This window comes from Ptychodera flava, chromosome 8 (assembly GCF_041260155.1).
Source record: "Ptychodera flava strain L36383 chromosome 8, AS_Pfla_20210202, whole genome shotgun sequence".
Lineage (NCBI taxonomy): Eukaryota > Metazoa > Hemichordata > Enteropneusta > Ptychoderidae > Ptychodera > Ptychodera flava.
In genome coordinates this window covers 27,673,660-27,695,228 of record NC_091935.1, presented here as the reverse complement: position 1 = coordinate 27,695,228, position 21,569 = coordinate 27,673,660, and the positions used below count along the sequence as shown (strand labels likewise).

The 21,569-nt window shown below is 37.6% G+C and overlaps 2 protein-coding genes across 2 annotated transcripts in view; both read left to right on the top strand.

Moving 5' to 3' along the window:
- LOC139138934 (receptor-type tyrosine-protein phosphatase mu-like) overlaps positions 1–21,569 on the top strand; it is a 73,313-nt gene that overhangs the window by 32,164 nt on the left and 19,580 nt on the right. The window lies entirely within an intron of this gene.
- On the top strand, positions 17,119–19,602 carry LOC139139439 (uncharacterized). The gene is made up of 3 exons (XM_070708353.1): positions 17,119–17,366; positions 18,589–18,867; positions 19,262–19,602. Exons 1-3 carry the CDS (start codon positions 17,285–17,287, stop codon positions 19,600–19,602), a joined length of 702 nt encoding a protein of 233 aa, XP_070564454.1. The 5' UTR covers positions 17,119–17,284.

Below are 21,569 nucleotides of genomic sequence, written 5' to 3'. Positions count from 1 at the left end.
ACATTCAAATATCATTCGGAAAAAAGCTTCAGGCTAATCAGTAGTAACCAACATTGCCACTTTAAACTTGCTGTACTCTTTGAAGTAAGTCTTTGTTCTTAAACACGCTCGACTTCAAACGGTAGAGATACCTTGACGAAAGTCATGTGGGCCATTCTGCTTTGAAATATATACAATCTTGAGAACGAGGGTAGATGTTTCGTATTATGTGAAGGATTTGAAAGACGACATCAGAACAGAGGACTTGAACTTACTTTTCAAGTTGGTCTTAAATAAATATAAATAAAAAAGTGAAATTACGGTAACTATTTTCTAAAAGTGTAATATTACGATGATTTGTTTTCAACCTGTACTGCTTTAAAATTTCAAAGGACCATTATAATTTTGAGCTTAGTTGTTATGTTCTATATGTTTACCGATAGCGCTTTGAAAATAATTTTGTTGGGTATTCTTTGATCTTGGCTTGTATCTGAGTTAGTTGGTGTGTTTTTATTTTCATATGCATCCTGTTATTTTTCATTATCTGTTGGAGGGTACTGTGGATAACGTAAAATAGTAAGCTTGTACTAATGTATAACAGTTACTGTCGCAGTGTTTAACGAAACAAAGAGAGATGAAGGCGTCTTTTCATTACAACGTGCAAAAGTGGAACAAGTGTAGATTTATTTATCATTCAGGTCGCTTTAGAAAAGAATGAGCCAGTCGTCAACTATACTATACCCAGCAACTTCTTGTTCTAGTCACATGGAAAGTTACATCGTGATCGACAGTCGGCAGTTCAACAAAGATGGCGATTTTATTCCTAGTATTTCAGTAAGTGATAACCTAAATATGCAGACTAAAACAACTTTACATGTACACTCCAAGATATGGAGACAGGAGTTCTCCGAACTCTGCCGCATTCCTGTCGACTGGCAAGGACCAAAATATTACTAGTAGCGATGATTCATTAACATTGTCAGGCAAACCTGAAACACTCACACACCCAACCGATCATGCAGCTCATCGCTCTTTGATAATTCCGCAGGACACTTTCATTCGGACACCTTCATATGAATCTGTGTCACTCTAAAGCAAACCCTCTGTGTACCATCACCACCACCATCACAGGTGAATCACCCCATACAACCAAAGATGACGCCTGACAATGCTGACGTGGAATGGAAGTTTAATCGCTCTCAGATGTGGATGGTGTATTTTCGACGATGGGCAACTCTATGTCAAATATCAGTCCAGAGTAAAAACAAACGAACTTATATGGAGTATAGAGGCCTTTACACAACTGTGTCACTTACAAAATTCCATTTGTATCTAATGACAAGATTTCAGCATACAGATAGCTAATAAAGTTACCAAGATCAGGAAATCACGTGTATACATATGTATATTTTATGTGTCCCATATTAAAATAAACGCCGGTGTATTAATATATAAAAAAGAAATCGTCAACAATTTAGGAATAATCATGTATCGCGTCTCTAGATCACCAACTCTTACACTGCGATCACTTTGTGTATCACCGAATGCGGCAAAATTTACATCTTGGCAATGTATAAATAAAAAACAATTTGCAATGAAATATCTTATTTGATGTTCATTGTGATCTCACCATGTATTTTTTTAAGATTTGATGCCGAAACATAAAATCGGATAAGATCGAATCCATCTACTGTGATACTGTATCCTTTGACTTACAGTTTCAACCAACATATTAAAATCTATGCATCACTTGTGGCTCGCACGCACGAAGCTCTGGCATTGTGGTATCAACGAGGTTACAGACCTGCACTGTAACTCTGTGGGTAATGTAGGATGTACGTTGAGAATTACAACATGTATCTTTCGAAATTCAGTATCTTCCACATCTATCGAAAGTAACCTATCGTAAGTTCTTTGGCTTTTTCGAATTTTACGAAACTGCTACTGATTGTCCTTAAATATGGTGATAAAATGTTTGATTGCCTTTGTTAAATATTAGGTTTTATTTGTTTAATAGGAATGCTGTCATTGATATCAACTCACCCTGGAGGTATCGACCATTAGATCTCGAAAGGTGGAGGTCAAAACCGGAAAAGAAAAATCTGCAGAGTCAAGTTGGTCAGAAGGAAAATTGCTTTGCCTTGCTTCTTTCTACAAAATGTTCATATTATGGAATTTACAAAAAATCATCAAATCTTAGACAGCGAAATGCAAAATGCTCGCTTGCGTTTTGACCACTTGCATCCGGGATCGAATGATCTAGTCATTATTTTTTCATAAATACTTTGTGATTCATCATGCATCACGTAAGATGACAAAGTACAGGTCACGAAAGTATCTCGATAAGACGTGTTGAGCATCTTCATATCTTAGCTCAGACTTATAGTCTGATTCTTGTGAGTATCTCTTATCAACAACGGCCATCCATGGCTATACTTTGTACCTATTTAAGCTCCATACGAGGATCCGGATATGACGACCAATTTGACAATTCATTGTCTCTCAGATATAGAGGTATAACAGCACAATCACGAACAGAAGAGAAATGCCCACAAAGATACCAAAACCATTTAAAATGTCATTTTACACCAGATAATCGTAAAAAACTCACCTATTTCAAATTCAGCCAAACTGGAGTATGTTCATATGTCTACGTTGCCGTTTCCGAAAAGACACCAGTGTTCTAGGTTGTTTTCACTATCTGTAAACCTCTGAATGACAATCAACAATTGTATGTTTTTCTAAAACAACGCCATATTTTGGAGAAGGAGCGTAGATGATATCATAATCGGCACTGTCTTTTGACACCCTACACTAAAGGTGAAATAAGTCACAATACACAGTTATAATGTGTTTTTTTCACGTTCCATTTTTCACAAGAAGATAGATGTGAGAGTAATTGTATCCGAAGACAAGTACATTGTCCATATGAAACTTTTCTGCCCTTTGCTATGTCAGAGTATTTTCAGGTATGATCTGCGTTCATATTGCTGATGTTATTGATTTGGCCAGGCAACACAATGATCTGTAATAGATCTTCAGACACTTAAAATTTACAACTAATTTCTTAATCTTTTGTGGAGTCATTTCGACACTTGTAGATAAAATTTATCTCTCACAGTTGTGTTGTGCGCAAATAAAAAATGAATCGCAATGTTTCCCTTGCAGGTAACACAAAGAACAGGTATCATTTTGAATTACAAATATCGTTTGAAGTTTCGATGAGCAAGTTCTTCTCAAACTTTTGCAGCGTTAGTTTTCAACGCGGTGTTTCCTCAGTAAAAACAGTGTTCTCTATAGTGACCTTTTGAACGACGGGGTAGTACATGGATATCTACATACCGCTATTATCATCAACATATACAGGTTGGTTCAGCGAACGTTTGTGTTAGGAAGCTGTCATTATTTACGGTCCCGAGGGGGTCCCAAGGGGGTAGGAGGAATTTCGTCGGAAACTCCGAAATTTCGAGTAACCCCCCTGCCTACCATGACGACTTTGAGTAACCCACCCCTTCTAACTCAGAAATTTTGAGTGACCCCCCCCCCCACTTGAAAACTATTAGTGCAAGATGCGAGGTTTAATGATATTCAAATATGCAGATTACATTAATGAGCATTGTTTCGGTATTACAATTCTATGCTAATGACCCTTAATCAATGTGGAATATTCATGTACCTCGGTTCTTGCATTGTATAGTTGAAAAAGGTGAAACCAACAATATAAAGTGACAACAAAATAGGTATCAGATACAAAAGCTTACGCTATAACTAGCATTATTATTGTCCAATTTGGATTGGTATCATGGCAGGGTTTTCACTAGGATATCGGACTGGCCAGAATTTGAAAGTACGGGGGGAGAGGGAAAGTGTCAGAGGGGATGTCCCTATCTTGCGTCACGGTGGAAAAGTTTGAGAAACTGATGTGTGCAGTCTGGTGCAATCTGAGAGGTGTTTCACATGTGTGTTGTGCGGAAACTGAAAGTTCATAGTCATGTTCCTATAGAGCTAACACGAGGAACAGCTGTCATTTTAAATTGCAAATATCGTTCGAAGTTATAAGCAAATTCCGCTCAAACGTTAGCGGCGTTAATTTTCAACGCGGTGTTTCCTCAGGGAAAAATAGTGTTCCCTACAGTGACCTTCTAAACGACTCTACATACCACTATTATCATCAACATACGGGGAGGGTTTCAGCGGATGATTGTGTTCTTTATCGAGCAAGAAATGATATATCATTGGAATTATCAAGTAAAATTATGTGCAATGTGGCATACTCATGTCTGAGTTGAGTTTGTGTCACCCCTTTCAAATGTTTCATCTTCAACTATCAGTTTCTTTAATATTACATGTAACAGGAATGAAAACAATTCACGTACATCGGTCGTAATCTAGGAGTTTCTTGAGCGATCGAAATGCATATATTTGACGGCCGTAAACTGTATCACAGTTACAATCGTTCATGGGGCCGACAGTTCGTTTCGATATATTGAACCGCTGTATTTAAACATCAAATATACTGATAAAAGTCGACTCGTTTGGATATTTTCCTTCGGTGCCTTCCAAGCAGTCGACACCTAAAGGGCAAACTAGAATGGTTTGTCAAGATCTATGAGCTTCCGTTTACACTCACACAGGCTTGATCCCCTATACAACCCTGTAAGCATAACTCGGGATTGCATATCGATAAGTAGGTTAACTGTTAATCAACGTTGATTTTCAGGATGTAAAATGTGTTTAATTGATAAATAGATAAGTAGGTTTTGTGCGCCACTCGAAGTTTGCACAAGTCAGCCATTTCCTTGAGTCAGACATCATGTACTAGAAATTTGGTGTTATTTTCAGAATATAATGTTCCTTGCCCTCAAATAGGTATAGCATGTCATGAATGCTATGTTCACACCACAAAATTTCGTGCTATGTCGGCGCTTGGTTGGCCTAATTTCTTTAGAGTATAAGGAGCGGGTTCAGAGTAGACACAAAATTGCAAAAAAGCCAAGCTTGTGTGATTACGGTTAGGCACTTTGAATAAAATTCTTTGTTCGCCGCCTCTTGCTGGTAGGTTTTCAGAGAAAATTAAGAAAACGAACACACTGTTAACACTGTTACAAATAAAAATATTATTTTTTCAAAAGAAACCAAAGAAAATTGAGCATGTACATACAATTGTTTTGCCTGTGTTAACGTTTGTTTTTTCCCCTGGCTGGCTGGTAGGTTTTTAAAACAAAACAAGGGCGGCAAACAAAGAATTTTCTTTAAATGGCCTTATGTCGGCCCTTGGCCCGGTTGACGACTTTTTTGTTGAGAGTCTTTGTGTCACACATGCCAACCATTTACACCAATTAGTCAAGCGACGAAATCAGAGCACTGCTTTTCTGGGACGACAAAGGGAGCGTTCACTTATTATAGCCGGCGTGGGCCGGCAAATTCTTCCCGTGCATCAGTCAAAATAAGTGACCCCCTGCCTATTGCCCCCCCCCCTAAATGACGAATCCCTTTAAGATGACAAACAATTTTAGGACCTCTCCCCTTATTGCCTGAGTAAATATAGATCCAATTTGGAATGATAATACTGACCATCACGGGGCATAGATACAATTATAACACCAGTAGAAAGGAATTGTTTTCCGAAATTCTGCTCCGAAACTTGTATACACTGTCACGTAACGAAACTGTGTCTATCATGTAACAACACTGTGTCTCGGAAAGTTAAAAAATCTTCATCTATTGCGCTGCTTCCAATTTCATGGATTGCATTTTCATACTCTTCCTCCGCAAAAAAGCTCTGAGTCCAATATGTCACTGTCACTCTTACTATCTATATTTTGAACAGTTCCCAAACTCCAGTCCCCATGCTTTTCTGTTCTCTACTGAGTACATCACAGGTAACTGCTTGATTTTGTCTCTCTTGTTCTCTTTGATTGACAGGTTGTGATGAATTAAATAATTGTTTAGACTGGCCCCCTGTCGCTTGGTTTTTATCGGCAGCAGTAACTAGCATGGGTCATCGCGTTTATCCCACGCTCTATCCTACAGCCTACTTCAAACGTGACGGTCTGCTGTTCTGTTTTGATATTTATATGCCCACAGCCTTGGAGCAAGCCTAGTATATGTTCAGTTCTTGTGCGTATAATGTACATATCGTGTACTTCTCAACAGGCATTGAACGAAAACCCACACGGCCATTTCCGTAATCCTTTCATTGACCACACAGCCTGGTTTTTCTGTTGAGATACGTTTACTAGCCTATGCCATGTTGATTTCAAACTTTGTAACATTCAACCACATTTCCACCGGGTCTCGCTTCCAAGGGAAATTGTGCATTTTAACATAGAGGGAAATGTTGCATTTGGAATTCCCTCATATCACCAAAAGTGCCAGGATATAAGGTCATGAAGGGGTCAAATAGCCCATTTACAGGCCTAGTAACCACTTCTCCGTGGGTAAGGAGAAGCAAAGTAAGCTACGGTGAAAGTGCTTATCATGGACATGCTCCCTAGTTGAATACTCTGGTCACAACACCATAATGCTACCTGCTGAGAGTACTTTACTATACGCCTATAGAAATATAGGCCTATATATATTTCATATTTATTTTATAAGTTGTAATACAAAAGGTATATTAATGTATTTCTTCCTTATTGCCAACTGACTCAAAAAACAAAGTCAGTGAAACTTTTCATTTATATTCGAGCCTTTGTGTTTTATTTATCCAGATATGTTTTTATACATCTCTTTCCTAAATAAAACTGGTCAGATGTCAACAGTAGTGCTATGCAACAGCACACGGGGAACCTTTCAATGTATGCCAGGTTTTAGTTTAATATATAGTTTGCACATAATGATTGCCTTACCACAAGGAAAGGCTGATAGGAATTGTTCTATGCCCACAGCGAGCTCAATTTACAAGAAGGCAAGTCTGTATACAGCTGCAAAGGCAAGACGTTTATGTAACAGATAATACGTATACTTTTATTCAGATTAAAGTGAAATGACTTCAATGAAATTGAATGAAATCATGCAGGAAACCATTTTTTTCTCAGAATATTCTTTTAAGATTGAAACTGCTTTTTCACTGGATGGATACTCGTGAAAATCAAGTGACCCCCCTCTCTGTGCTGTTTGAAAATATATGACCCCTTTGCAGTTTTAAAATTTAAGGTGATCCCTGGAATTTGCAGGCCCCTCTCCGGCCGTAATAACTGAACGCACCCTAAAATCTTATTGACGGGTGTGTCGAAGGACTGAGCGGTGAAGCAATCTAGATCAGAGGAACAGAAATGTTTGTCCTACTGAATTTGGTCACCTTAATTTTACCTGTCAGTATTACGGGTAAGTTGTATATATTTACGTATATTCCTCCGCACTAGTTGTTTTTGTCCTAAGAACACGTGATCAGCACTTAAAAGTCCTGAACGGATTGAACGTGGAGCAGCCATATTGGAATAAGGTTCTCTCCAACCCACAGAGGTAAAACCCGCACAAACAACACTATAACTTAAGGCTAAGTGGTGACTACAATGGACGCATTTAAATTTGACAAGTCTTTGGCGGATACCTAAAACTGCAGGTATCAGTCGCCGAGAGCCACTATTTGAGTGCAGATAGTCATGGTATTTAATATAAACATTTGTGAAAATAAAAGGGGAAGTCGTGGTGCACTTGATTTCTCGCAATTTCCTGGTACGATGAGAAGAAGAAAACGCTTCCCCGAGCTGCCTGGTAAATTCCTTCTGTAAATATTTGCGAGCTAGCCAGCGCGACTGCAAAATATTTGGAATTCCTACCCTTAGGATTGGCACCAAGAAATAAATGAAAAACATTTACCTAGGGACTAACGCAGATTGAATGATATTTGTAGTATATAAAGTCACCAAAGTTTGAAACGTGAAAACATTTCAAGGGTAACTCTTTTCTTTCCTTAACCTTTGCGACGTGGTGTCGTATAACCGTCACAGTGATAGCAAGTACACGCACTTTCTTTACCAGGGAGGGAAGGAGATCCTGATTTTGACAATTCGGTACATTTACCCCGATGTCTTTTTGTACTGACATCTATTATACTTGGTTTGACCTGGGGACATTCGCAGAATAACAGAACATCGCTGAACCTCCAACATAAGACATTAATTTAAATATGCATTGTCATGGGACCAACTTTGAAACACGTATGTAGAGAAGTTGAGGCATGTTTGTTTGCGACAAAAAAGGGAATGCAAACTGATAAAGTCCAATAAAAGAGGTTGAAATATTAGGCGGTTGTAATGTGAGTCGTCGGGGGCAAGTCAATAGAGTCAGTGTTCCGGGTTTTAGTAATCGACGAACTGTGGCGCAAGGGCGCAATACGCAACATTGAGCCAAAGGACGCAATAATTTTGTTACGTGCTACGGCGCCTAACGGAGTTGGGCGATACTATGAATGATAGAGTTTGCAGCTAAGCAGTCCATCTTTATTTTTTCACTGTAGACCAGAATATCAGCCAAATTACAGCAAAAAACGGGATGGCTGGGCACTCTCATATACATACGTTTACTTTTTTGTACGTTGCACATAAGTTTTGTTGAATACATTGTAACATTGTGGATAACATTGTAGAACCGTCTCATTTAAGTGTCTGGATAGAACACACAAGGGACGTGCTAAATTACTTATCGAGTTTATTGTTGAAACCTATGATAATATAAGTATTTTGGCACGTTCCTTGTGTGTTCTATTCAGACATTCAAATGAGACGGTTCCACAATGTTATCTACAATGTTACAATGTATTCAACAAAACTTATGTGCAACGTACAAAAAAGTAAACGTAATGTATATGAGACTGTCAAACCATCCTGTTTTTTGCTGTACTTGTGAACTTGACAGAAAAAGTGTGATGTAGGCTTGATGTGAAATAAGTTTAAATTATGAATAGGAATGAACTTATGAAATCGAATTTAGGACGATCGGTGCTTGGTGGTCTCCATTTTTAAAGTGAACCATTCCTGGTCTGCCCTGCGTTCAGTGATTACCGAGAAGCGACATCGGACAATCTTAGTCCTGTGCACCTTTCAGTGACCTTTCAAGAGTATACGCTTTACAAAGCAAAGTCTATCGCTCTAAACTAAATATATCGTTATCATTATTGTCCATTATACCATATAATAATAATAATAATAATAATAATAATAATAATAATATAGGGCATTACGTCTGTGTATAATTTCAAACTTCAAACATTATACGCATTGAAAGAACGGTGAAATGTCGCTCTTGGTCGCAAAAACTTCGCACCTTTGCGACAAACTGATGGTAAATCACAGTGATATTTTGGAAAGGGTGTCGGTCTTCGTTTCATTACCAGAAAGTCGCACACAGCGTGTTGGTAGACAGGTTGGCTACAGATGGGACACGTGGATACACTATCCAATCTTACGATCTCTAAGTCGGAAGCAGTTCAAACCCTAAGTCAAAGCCGAAAAGACAAAGTAATATTATTGGCTGATAATTTAGTTTTTATGCCAAGATGCGGTTCGACTGTCGTGACAGCATCATTTTAAGTTGATGTGATGCCCCATTGTGCAACTTTCACGATGTATCAAGGGGGATCTCTAAATTCAGTAGACGCAATGTTGGGTATTGCGTGACCGCGCCGAATACTACTGAGCCAAGTTTCTTTTCATTTGTGGCGGTGGTGGTGACACATACTTCAGCGTAACTGCCCAAAAATTGCAGGTGATAGATGATGGGCTAATTAACTTGAGGTTAGGGTTGCCATGACGATGAGACGAACAAAATTGTCTATCTCGCTGACTGTGGTCACTATCTATCATTCTAAAGGTGGCATGACCGGTAGGTTGAACTTGTTTATGTATCTTAGGTCCAAGGCTAATGACGGCGAAGTAAAATTCTACTATTTCTTGAAATCGACGAATTATTTTTTATCGTACTTTCAATTTACGGGGTTAGTTTTGATTCAGATATTGCATGTTTTTGTACTCACCATTCAGAAGTCGACACGTAATTCGAATGTTGTTTTGTCGTTATGATCTCGAAATTAAAATTCGTTGTTGAAATTCACAAATCAAAATCGGAAAACAGAAATGAACAACGTTAAATTTTACACGGGTGCTAGGGAGTCTCTCAATATATTGTCACATTTGACCTTTAGAATGTTCTAGACTAATGTTGTCATGGGAGAATGATCTACATAAGTGTTTTATTGGAATTTGACAAATCTGTTCAGCACATTCTGCGTGTTGAAGGAGTATGTATAACAGAATCGAAGCGATACGTTTACTTATACGCATTCATTGAAATAAGAGTGAGTAAAAGAGCAAACGGATTTGATTTGCGCAAGAATTTTGTTCTATTAGCCATGGTCCCCTTGCGTGACTGGTTCATTTAATTATTTCAAAGTCATTGCTAAAGTTTGTGAATAAAAATATCTAACATAGATTATATTACCATGCCCTGTCCATTGCGTTTTAATTGGTCGAGCTGAACCACGTGACTGCCCACTAATAGTCGCGCCAGCGGCTTACTGACTACGCATGCGCTTATTCATATAATACTATGCGAGTAACCGGAAGTGTACCCTTCTTTCATGGGCGCCGCCATGTTTTTTTTTGAGTACTCGTAAATAAACAAAAACGAAACAAATTACTATTATATAACATGCCATTTATAAAATATACCTCTTTTATTAGCCAGTAAATGTTATTATGCACCTTGTCGTTGATACAGAATATCGTTAATATAGATAAAAGGAGAAAACTGTCGTGCATATGAACGGTGGCATACGCAAAGAGTGCTGGGATTGAATTTTAGAAAAGCGCCCCCAGTGTCAATAATTAAATTCAAAAATTGCCAGTTTTTAGATGGAACGCTATAGTTTTCAGCTTGCAAGTGGAAGGTGGGCAGTGCGGTTACCATTGCAATGATAATGATTGCATAATACGTCCCTTGTTTATCACAATAGGCTGTTATCGTTGTAAAAATTGCCAATTTTTGTCCAAATTTTTACACGCTACAGAAAATCTGTACCTGCCCTGCTGCAGGGTTTGACGTCGTGTACGTACGTGAACTCCTTTCATCTATATAATATTATAGAAATAACGGACGACGCGCTGACCATTAACGTTTATTTATGGGCAAGGGCGAGAGGAAAGCCAAAAATTAACAGCCTCGCCCGTTAATTTGGCTTTCCTCTCGCCCGCGCCCATAAATAAACGTTAATGGTCAGCGCGGGGTCTGTTATTTCAATTATATTATCAACGAACCCCGAAAAACCGTCAAAATTTACGAAAATTTCCCGTGCGAACGACAACGGGGCCCCAGAACCTGTCAGTGAGTAGTGCGCGCGCGCTGCAAAAATTTTGCAAATCCGGAGATTTTTTTGAAAAAAAGCGTCTAAACTTGACCCACAAATGCTCCATTTTATTTTGTGGTTGATTATGATCTTTGTACAAATCACAATTTTCGTTTTAGCCGTAAAGTTACTGTGTTTACGATATTATTCATATTCACGGGCATGAAAACAAACCATTACTGTGTATTTGTTGGCAGTCACGTGGTTCAGCTCGACCAATTAAAACACAATGGACAGGGCATGGTAATATAATACACAGTAATTGTTACAGGTTTTTTCTTGTTTTTTTTTTACTTGCGTGTTTACGTAGCTCTAAAAAGTGCAGGGTCGGCAGGTAAAAAACAGGGTAGGTCGGGTTATCGGAACAGCACAATTTTTTTGTTCGGCCTTAGTGTTAGAAGGTAAGTCTACTTGTTCGACTGACTGTACATCCTATTCGGCCAAGACAGTGAACTGGGGCAGTATTTTGGACACTTAAGTGCGTAAAATGAAATTCTTTGTTTGTCGTCCGCGTGCCGGTAGGTAATCAGAGAAAATCAAGAAAACAAGAACGATGTTATTACTATTACAAATAAAAATGATATTTTCCCAAAAAACTAACAAATAAAACTGAGCTTATGTTAATAAACTTGTTTTTTATCTGTGTTTTTTCCTGGCTGTTGGTAGGTTATTCAAAAAAACTCAAGGACGGCAAACAAAGAATTTTCTTTAAATGGACTTACATATTTGCATACTTTAGTGGATACTTGCAAAAGTGGTAACATTTCGTAGTCTGAACTTCTCGGACTGACAAAATATAATTGTTTTTTTAAAGCCTTGTATGACTGTCTTTGCTTATCACAAAACCTATAAGTCAACAAAACATAACACTTTTTGAAATATGAGAAAAATTAGTTAATAGTTGGGATGTACATTGATCATCCACAAATTTATACTATGTGATGGATATACGTAAAAGACTTAGGCAAAACCTATAAGTTAAAATTAACATGGTTATGGTTGCGGTTTCTTTCTACAGTTGCACGATTAGATGTTACAATTTACAATGCAAAGGCTGTACCGAGTTTAAGTTTTGCTGATTATTTCTTCGGTGGATACTCAGCTGGTGACACAATATCAACTGTGGGTACAAGTTTCTCTTATGGCAGAATCGTGGACACAGGTACAGGATCTGACCTCCCTTCCGGGTATTGGTATGAAAGCTTCGATGTCTACGCAAGAAGACTTTACTTACCTACTGGTGCTGGCAGACCAGGAGTGTACTACTGTGATGCCAATACCAACACGGGGAAAACTGAAAGACTGCAAACAGTGTTGGTTGCCAATGAAGGTAATGTCAAGGTTAAAAGCATAATTTTGCACTGTAAATTGTTCCTCGAATATAATTTTTGTATTATTTTCATTAACATTAATAGTTTTCCTCTGTCGACTTTGTCCTGAGAGGTTAAATAGCTGGTGTTTTTGGTCTGTTAGGACGCACGTATGCAATGTTCAACATTAAATTTGCAGTAATCTTCATCATAGATCCTCGAAAAATGCTTCTAATGTCGTAATTACCAAAGCATCTGTAGATCGACGGCCTCGTATTCCTTCAATGGAGTTAGTTTTTGAAATTCTTCTTTCAGACTGACATAAGGGAGCCTTCAGTAATTACAGGGGCTGAGCCGGCGGAATTCCGTGCGCACCTCTACTGTAAATGTGACCCTCCACCTATCCTAGTGTCTAATATGTGACCCTCACCCTTTTCCGGCACTCTAAAACTTGACCCTCCCCATCACTACAGTATTCTCCCGAGGAAGAACTGAAAAAGTATTAGCTATAATTTACATAAAAATAAGTTTAATTGTTATGTAAGTTACTGACATAAAATTACAGGGGGGATTGCTGGTGTTTTGGGAGGGTTCGCGTAGCAATTTATCGCGCAAGCATTTTCGAAGGGTCATGTAAGAAATTGGATTTTTGAATTTCACCGAAATGTTGATTCACTATACATGGTAGTCTATCAGAGAACTGTGATCAATTTTTTGCCAATATAAAAGTGAAAACTAACAATATCTGTTAATTTATAGACTTTTGCTAATTGATATACACTTTGCCATCTGTCTCATACGTTGTTGTCCCATGTCTTTCATTATTTAAACTGTTCAAGGTGTCTAATGTAGGGTATAACTGCATCTTCTTTGCTTGTGAAGCTTGTCGATAACGAATAAATCAAGTTTGCTCTCCTCGGACAAATAAAAGACCAAGATATATCAGGTCATTGTTTGAGTAATAAAATACAATCGTGTGTTGTTTTTCTAAGCTGAGTGAAACCAGAGAGTCCAACTAAGACAGTAAGTTGGGGAGATGATGTAACACTGACAATGATGACGTCCATATCAGAAGTCTTGTTGAAATGGAGACATAATGGGATTCAGAAATCAGAATGGAATGGTCAGAATAGTATAACGATCTCATTTGCAAAGTCCAGCGATGCAGGAATTTATGAATGTTACAGCAGTGAAACACAGCGAAGTCAAGGAAAGCATGGGTTTATGAGACTCATTGTTAGAGGTAAGATTTTATTCAACGGTATTCAACGAAAAATCAGTCTGAGAATCTGGTGACAATAGGCAAATTGAAGAACGTAATTTTTAATAAAAATATATTTTGGAATAGAACATCATGCAGCCATTCTCTTAATTATTAATAGATTATCAATTATTACTGATTGTATTTGTAGTATTTTAATGGCCTATTTCATATACATACGTTTTATTGTTGAAAGCAAATAGTGACAACAATGCCTGACAATAACATACCTTTATCTGACGCTGTTGTAAAAATTGTGTTTTCAAGTATTTGAATAAACGCCTGAAAAAGTTTGTTTGCTTCGAAAATTTGACGAGCTTTGTGTTAAACCAGAGTGCCCAAACGGAAAATGGCATTTACCGGACTGTTATTGTCCTGTCCAACGTGTTACAACGGAGGAATATGTAACTCAGACACTGGTGAGTGTATCTGTCCGCCTGGTTTTCAAGGGATCACATTGCGAAGTCGGTGAGTGACTCGACGGGAGTAAACAATATTTATACTTATACATCAGGGTATGTTATCACGGCATATGTTATGTATTGAAAGAAGCAATGACATTCCTAGTAATTTTGATGTGTTAAGTCGAAGGTTTTCGTTTTAGCAAGAGTTTGTTAAACATTACGTTATCAAGTCTGCTTTAAGCACAATCATACATAATATCACTCTATTCAGAATGCTATTCCTGCTATCACCATGTTCATTGCTACCTTCTTCACATCACATGTGTCAAAATGACACGTTTACATCAATGCAGTGCGTTTCCTGGCACACAAGCTAAGCTTCCAAAAGGAGAAAATTACTCGGCATCGGCTTCATCATTTTAACCAGTTCCGATTGTAATAATAGAAAAGTGACAAAATGAATGGTCGAACGATCTATCTTCTTTCATTGCGCTACTTTAATTAGTTTTACAAATTCCCTCGGATCGAATCCAATAAGCTTACTTTTGCATTTGACCTTTGATCAGCCATGTTTAGTTTGTCGCTATGATTACATGTGTTGTAGAGGCAATAGTAAAAGATGAAATTTGAAAAGGTTATTATTCTTCATTGACAAAAAAACACCCTTCATCCATAAGGCTGCATCCATAAAACTGAAGAAACATAGCGCAGCGGACAAATAATTTTTCAAAAAATGTTCTCCGACTAGAACAATTATCTTTCATTGTAGATCTTTATTGTAAATCTTCATCTAACACAGCTGTACTAGCCCATACTTTAAAATATTAAAATTTACAGCGTGATCTTAATAAATGGATGAGCCTATTTTAAAATTTAAATATTCCGCGCATTTTGCTAAGTTTTTAAATGCTATTTTACATCATCATATGACATCGCACCTAGTTACATTACAACTTTTGTTTTCCTTGACTAAGTCTATGGTTAAGCATGGCAATGAACACCATTCTCTATTTCAGGTTGTGGCAAGAATACTTTTGGAATGGAATGCAGTCGTGTATGTTCAAGTAGTAATACGGATGCTTGTCGCAGCACAATGATATGTTTGGCTGACCCCTATGGGTGTTCATGCAGTACATCTTACGGAGGACTACACTGTGCAAGTGGTTAGTAATTATTCAAACCTCTTTAAGTTTATTAGATTAAAATAAAGGAATGAATCATTCATAAACGATGGCAAAACAGGTTTTGGGGCAGACGGTGTGACATTTTGTCCAAGGTAAAATATCAAACAGGCAGACAGCAATAAAACAAACATATTCGGGGACGTGTACGCATGACAACAACGAAAAATGCAAATAAACATATTTAGGGACGTGTATACATGACAACAACGGAAAATGCAAACACATCGAAAACATACATGTTCTCGTTAAATCAGAAGTTTAGCATACAACTATGTTTACGTGCTTTTGGCTCCGCTGTCAGCGACGCGGAGCTTATCAAATAGGTTGATTTTCCGTCGTCGTCCGGCGTCCGTCGTCCGTCAACAATTGCCTTCTCCTCTGAAACCGCAAGTCCGATTGCTTTGAAATTTTATATGCAGTTCACTTGGGGTAACCTCACTTAACTTTGTTCAAATCGTGGTGAAATTTGCATATTTGTATTTTTAAGGCAATTTTTGTCGTTTTTGGTAAAAAAATCTTTAAAAATCTTCTTATTCAAAACTACCAGTCAGATAGCTGTAATTGACATGTTCTCAGGGTAGATCCAATGTGAAATATTGAAATTATGATGAAATATTCAATTGTGTATTTTTGCAGCTATTTTAGCCACTTTTTTCTGGCCATTGAAATCAGCTTTCAAAGATTTCCACCTTCTTCATCAACATGTGTCAAAAATAGTTATTCTCTACATAAAAAATAGCGGAGCTGTGTCGGCCGTTAGGTCGCTTGTTAAAGTACATGTAATAAATTAATATTCAGCCCTATCATAGTGTGATCAAATGTATATAGCTGTTACAGATACTAAATCACCCTCCTTAGATTGTTCAAATGGAATGTATGGTCCTGGATGCTCTCAGACTTGTCATTGCTCTAATGGATGTAATAAGGCCACTGGTGAATGTACCTCTGGCGACCCACTGTGTCAAATGGGATGGAATGGACCAAAGTGCAACAGTAAGTCTGAAGTTAAAATTTAGAGGGTACTTAACTCTTATCGTTTTTGTAAACAGTTTCATATTTTGACGCCCTTCGATAGAGCACTGATTATAAATAACGTTCGCTTTGAAAAGAAACGTGAAGGCATGAAATCTCACAATGGCAGTTTAACGCTTTCTTATGTTCGTTCATTCATCAGATGTAAATACTTGCAATTTCTTAGTATTTCCTAATAGACGTCCATGGAAATTCGCCTACAACACTTACAGTTGCTGTACAATTACGTAGTTATAAGTTATAAAAGTGTGTAGGTCTATTATCATTGGTTTTTAGAGTTATAGAAGCTACTTCGATCGCTCAAGACAGCATTTGTTTTCTCTGGGGTGTGATACAGGGCAAACATATGTCCACCCGCTCATTAAGTGAAATACTGTTTACAAAGTTGCCGGTATTTTTCTGTTGAAAAGACACTCAATTCAAACTGTATTTTAAAACACATAGCATGTTTTCGTGAGACTTCTACAAATGACATGGGCGGATCGTCGGTATTTATTCGCTTCAGAGCGCGAGGTTTTCTCCTCTTACCATCTGGTCCCCCAGCATCTATTCTGTGACTGGTTTTCATTATATGTAGACAAGTTCATGCATACAGGTAATAATTTGAACATTACCAAGGACAGGTCAATTGTCATGCAATTTCCGCAGTGTTTCACCAATGGCATTTTAATATATTACTTTAATGTCATTTCAGTCCCAGATTCATGCCCCGATGGCTTCTACGGTGAACTGTGTAATTACAACTGTCACTGTAAAAATAACGCAGCATGCAATCAAACAACTGGAAAAGTTCAAATGCAGGATGCGCCTCGGGGTGGATTGATGTAGATGTAACTGACTGTCAGCAAGGTAAGGTCGGTTAACACAACGTCACATTCCTATTCATCCGTTTTGTCCATTAGAACCAGATGCATTGATTCTTTTTTGTCATATTAAAGGTATACAGTAACCTATAATCTAAATATATCCGTATATGGTCAAAGGGGCGTTCCTCGGTATTCAAAATGCGCATGTGAGGGCGCTGTTTTAAAAAGCGGCCTCCCGCTAAAAATCTGTGATTGGTTAGATATTATCTTTCCATGGTAACTGTGACAAAATTGGAACAGGTTACAGTATACCTTTAAGCCACCTTTGCTGGTGGTATACGCCTATTCCAGGGAGATATTGCTGCTTTGAGTGCGAGACTGCACTACTGGTACAAATATGTAGACGCATGATCATTTCCACATTGGGACGCTTTCTGACAGGCTTCCCCTTCAGGAAATGTAGGTAGACAAATTGTTTCCATAACAATGACGTATCTAGTTAAAACTTTGAACTTTTGTTTGGTTTGGTTACCTTCCTTTTATAATGCCTTTGGCGGTAATAGTGTCTGCTCTAAATCTAAAATAAAATTTTGTAACTCAGAAAATTATCATGCCTTTTATTTCGTTGACGTTCTGTGATATTCTTACAAAAAGATACATTGTGAAAGTCTAATAGTCTACAATGACTTCTCCACTGTGATTGTAGCAGTGCCCATTTCTTTTGCAATGGTAGCAAAAACAACCGACGTGTTTGGTTACATTTGAATGTTTGTTGTTCGGTATTTGTCTTTGATAAGGCCTTCATCAGGGGTTAAATAGCCTATGTTAATATTCAATGTTGCAATGGTATTGAACCCCTCTTGAGTGTGGGGATTTGGCCGAGCGGTTTTGTCTGTTGCTTCTCAACTAGATGACTGGATCCCGTATGTTGTTGGTTCGAAACCCGATTGAAGACACCGTATTGCTTTACTTGAAACATTTTGCAATTCATTGCAGCATTTCAACGCTAAACCCCTGCTAACCATACAACATTTGTTTAATCCCCACAGTGGTTTGACAAGCAATAGCGACTTCATGATAGCAGAAAAGCAGACACTGGTCATACAGAACAGCAAGTTTTACTTTGAATTTGTTTATTTATGACATGAGAAGAGTTTGAGTTGCCTATTCCTGAGGTTTTGTGTACTTTGTGATATTTAATATTTTACTAAAGCCAATTGAAATTTTGATATCATTAGTATGAGTGTTTTCTATTTTTTACACAGATGGAAATGCCAAGATCAGATTGCTATACAACACGAAAGTCAATCCTGGTGAACCATCATCTATTATCTGTGAAGTCAGTGGGAATCCAGTCATAGACTCATCTGATGTAGCTCTATTAGACGAGAGTGGATTGCAATTTCCTTTGACATCATATCTTATCGATCGAAAATATCTCTTCGTGGGTAACTTCAGCAGCATATTTGTAGATAATGGGATGTCATTCACATGTCGTGTCTCTGGTGGAGTGTCATTACAACTGAGTAATTTCAGTTTTTATGGTACGTAGCGGTGTTCGTATATATCTAATTGACTTGTTCAATTTCATTGGTACCTTTTTGGCGATGCTCAATGAAAATGAAGAAGTAAATTCCTGCCACTCAGACGCTAATACGCTGACCTATGTATGACCCTGGAAAGAAGCTAACTGATGCATTTATACACATGTCCAAAGGGTAATGCACTGTTTCTGTATCCGGACTGACAGTTAGCGTGTTGTCAAAACGATATCTGCCCTAGCCTCGGAGAAGAATTTCGCCTGTATTATAACACGTAATAATATGTGCGTTTAGTTGTAATGCGAGGAGAAACTCCAATATTTGCTTCAATGCAGAGTAGGGTGACAACAAAGTCTCACATTTCTGACTTTTACTAACCATAAGCATAATTCTGCAGCCTTGCCTAGATTAGACCAGCTAAAGGCCCCACAAATCGAAGTTGAAGCAACTCAGGTCACTGTAACATGGCAGCGATGGACTGTTGAAGATGGCATTGGAGATGGACCTGCTGAAGCTTACAAAGTTTACTACAAACAATCCGATTCTGATAATTGGAATTTCCATCGTAGCGTTGCTGTTAAAAATTCAGATCAGGTGACATACAATTCAGTCATTGCTGGTTTAGACTGGTCTTCTAGCTATGATTTCACAGTGACCGTCAAGAGACCTGGACCAAGAGGAGAGGGTAGCAAAGAGACTCTTACCTCAGCTACTACATTATGTGACGGTAAGTGGTGAATAGGATAGTCTTATCCAATCAGCTAAGTTAGTGTGAAAGTGAATATGCAGAATAATCGAGTAACAACCTTTTCAACTTAAGGGTTTTGTTTGTTGAATGTCTTTGGAATGGTGGAAATGGAGTAAACGATGGTCAAACGTTTCTTTTAATTTCCATTAACACGACTTATCTTACCATTCATGGATGTAAAATTAATTTAATAAACAATAATACCAAAGGTTTTACCGGGGAACTGGGTTATTTTTGAGAGACAAACTTTGAACATGTGCTTAAAAGACTTATATATTACATTTTGAATTTTCTTTTTTGGTTTTCTGTTGGTGAACCATATACTTAACCTAACAAAGTTAAAACAAGTTCATAGTCAATCAAATCTATGATACAAAATATAAACAAATTTCGCTGACACCATAGGAATTCCTAAAATCTATACTCGGCATATAAATGCTTTAATTTACAGTACCCACCGAAGCACCTGGAATCAAATCTTCATCATCGACACATCCAGACGAAATAGAGCTTGAAATTGAGGTTAGTGAAATTCGATAAACAAAAGTGCAAAACATATATTCTGAATACGACTGTCTCAAAATCTAAAAAGACTTAAAATTTAGTGAGATCAAAGATAAGAGCATTCTGTGAAAACTTGTACAGTATTATTTTCTCGAAAAAATGGTTTCAAAGAAGACAGTGGACAATGTAAAATAGTGTAAAAAAGAAAAGCAAATCAGTAACAGGAAGACATACAGACCTCATGACTGCCCTAACGTTGTTGTATTTGCAAACAAAGCATGACAGAAACACGGCAATTGTAACATAAGGGATATGAGATAGCATTTTTACTTGAACGTCACTTTCATATCCACCTTAATCTAACTCGATAAAGGAACACAGTCATGAAGTGTCATTTTACCTTCTATGTTCACATAGGTACCATCACCGTCAAGCATAAAATGTAACCACGATGACACTAACGGCTACATAGAAAACGTTTCAGCGAAATACAGGAGATCACATTCTGAAGACAGTTTCATGGAAAAATCTGGACCAGGCGGATTTACGAGTTTTCTTGTCATCGATGGTTTAGAGCCCTACACTGTGTATGAAATTATTATTTCGTTCCATAATAAAGATGAGCAAAGTCCCTGGAGTGTACCACTCATCACCAGGACAGCTGAAGGTGGTAAGAAATGCAAAGAATTAGTTTATTTATCATGAAAAACCTCACCTTGGTGAAATTTGTTCAGGCTGTCGGTCGATGTATATATGTCCATGTCCGTGTCACATTGAAAATCTCCTAAGTAGTACAGCAATGGAATCAATGCAAAGATGCCGACGCCCGCAAGGGATATCATAAAAACAAAAAACGCCTTCTACTTGCACACTCTTCTTTAAAAATCATGTGCAGCATGTCTAATGAATATATGAGCTACTATCATAGTGTTGTCGATATGTATGGAACGCCGTAGCTATATTTTAAACATGTTCTCTTTCCCATTTTCAGAACTTGTTTCGCATTTTTAGAACATGTTAGGCATTACTCTTACGTCACTCTGCATTGAGATTATCATTTTAGGCATTTGCAATAACATTACTGACATTCAATTTCCAACTGATCGTGTAAGGCATTTCAAACAATGTTATAGGCATTGAAATTATCATTTTAGGCATTCGCAATAACATTACTGACATTCAACTGATTGTGTAAGGCATTTCAAACAATGTTATAGGCATTGAAATTATCATTTTAGGCATTCGCAATAACATTATTGACATTTAAACAATCGTGTAAGGTATTTCAAACAATGTTATAGGCATTGAAATTATCATTTTAGGCATTCGCAATAACATTACTGACATTCAACTGATCGTGTAAGGCATTTCAAACAATGTTATAGGCATTGAAATTATCATTTTAGGCATTCGCAATAACATTACTGACATTCAACAGATCGTGTAAGGTATT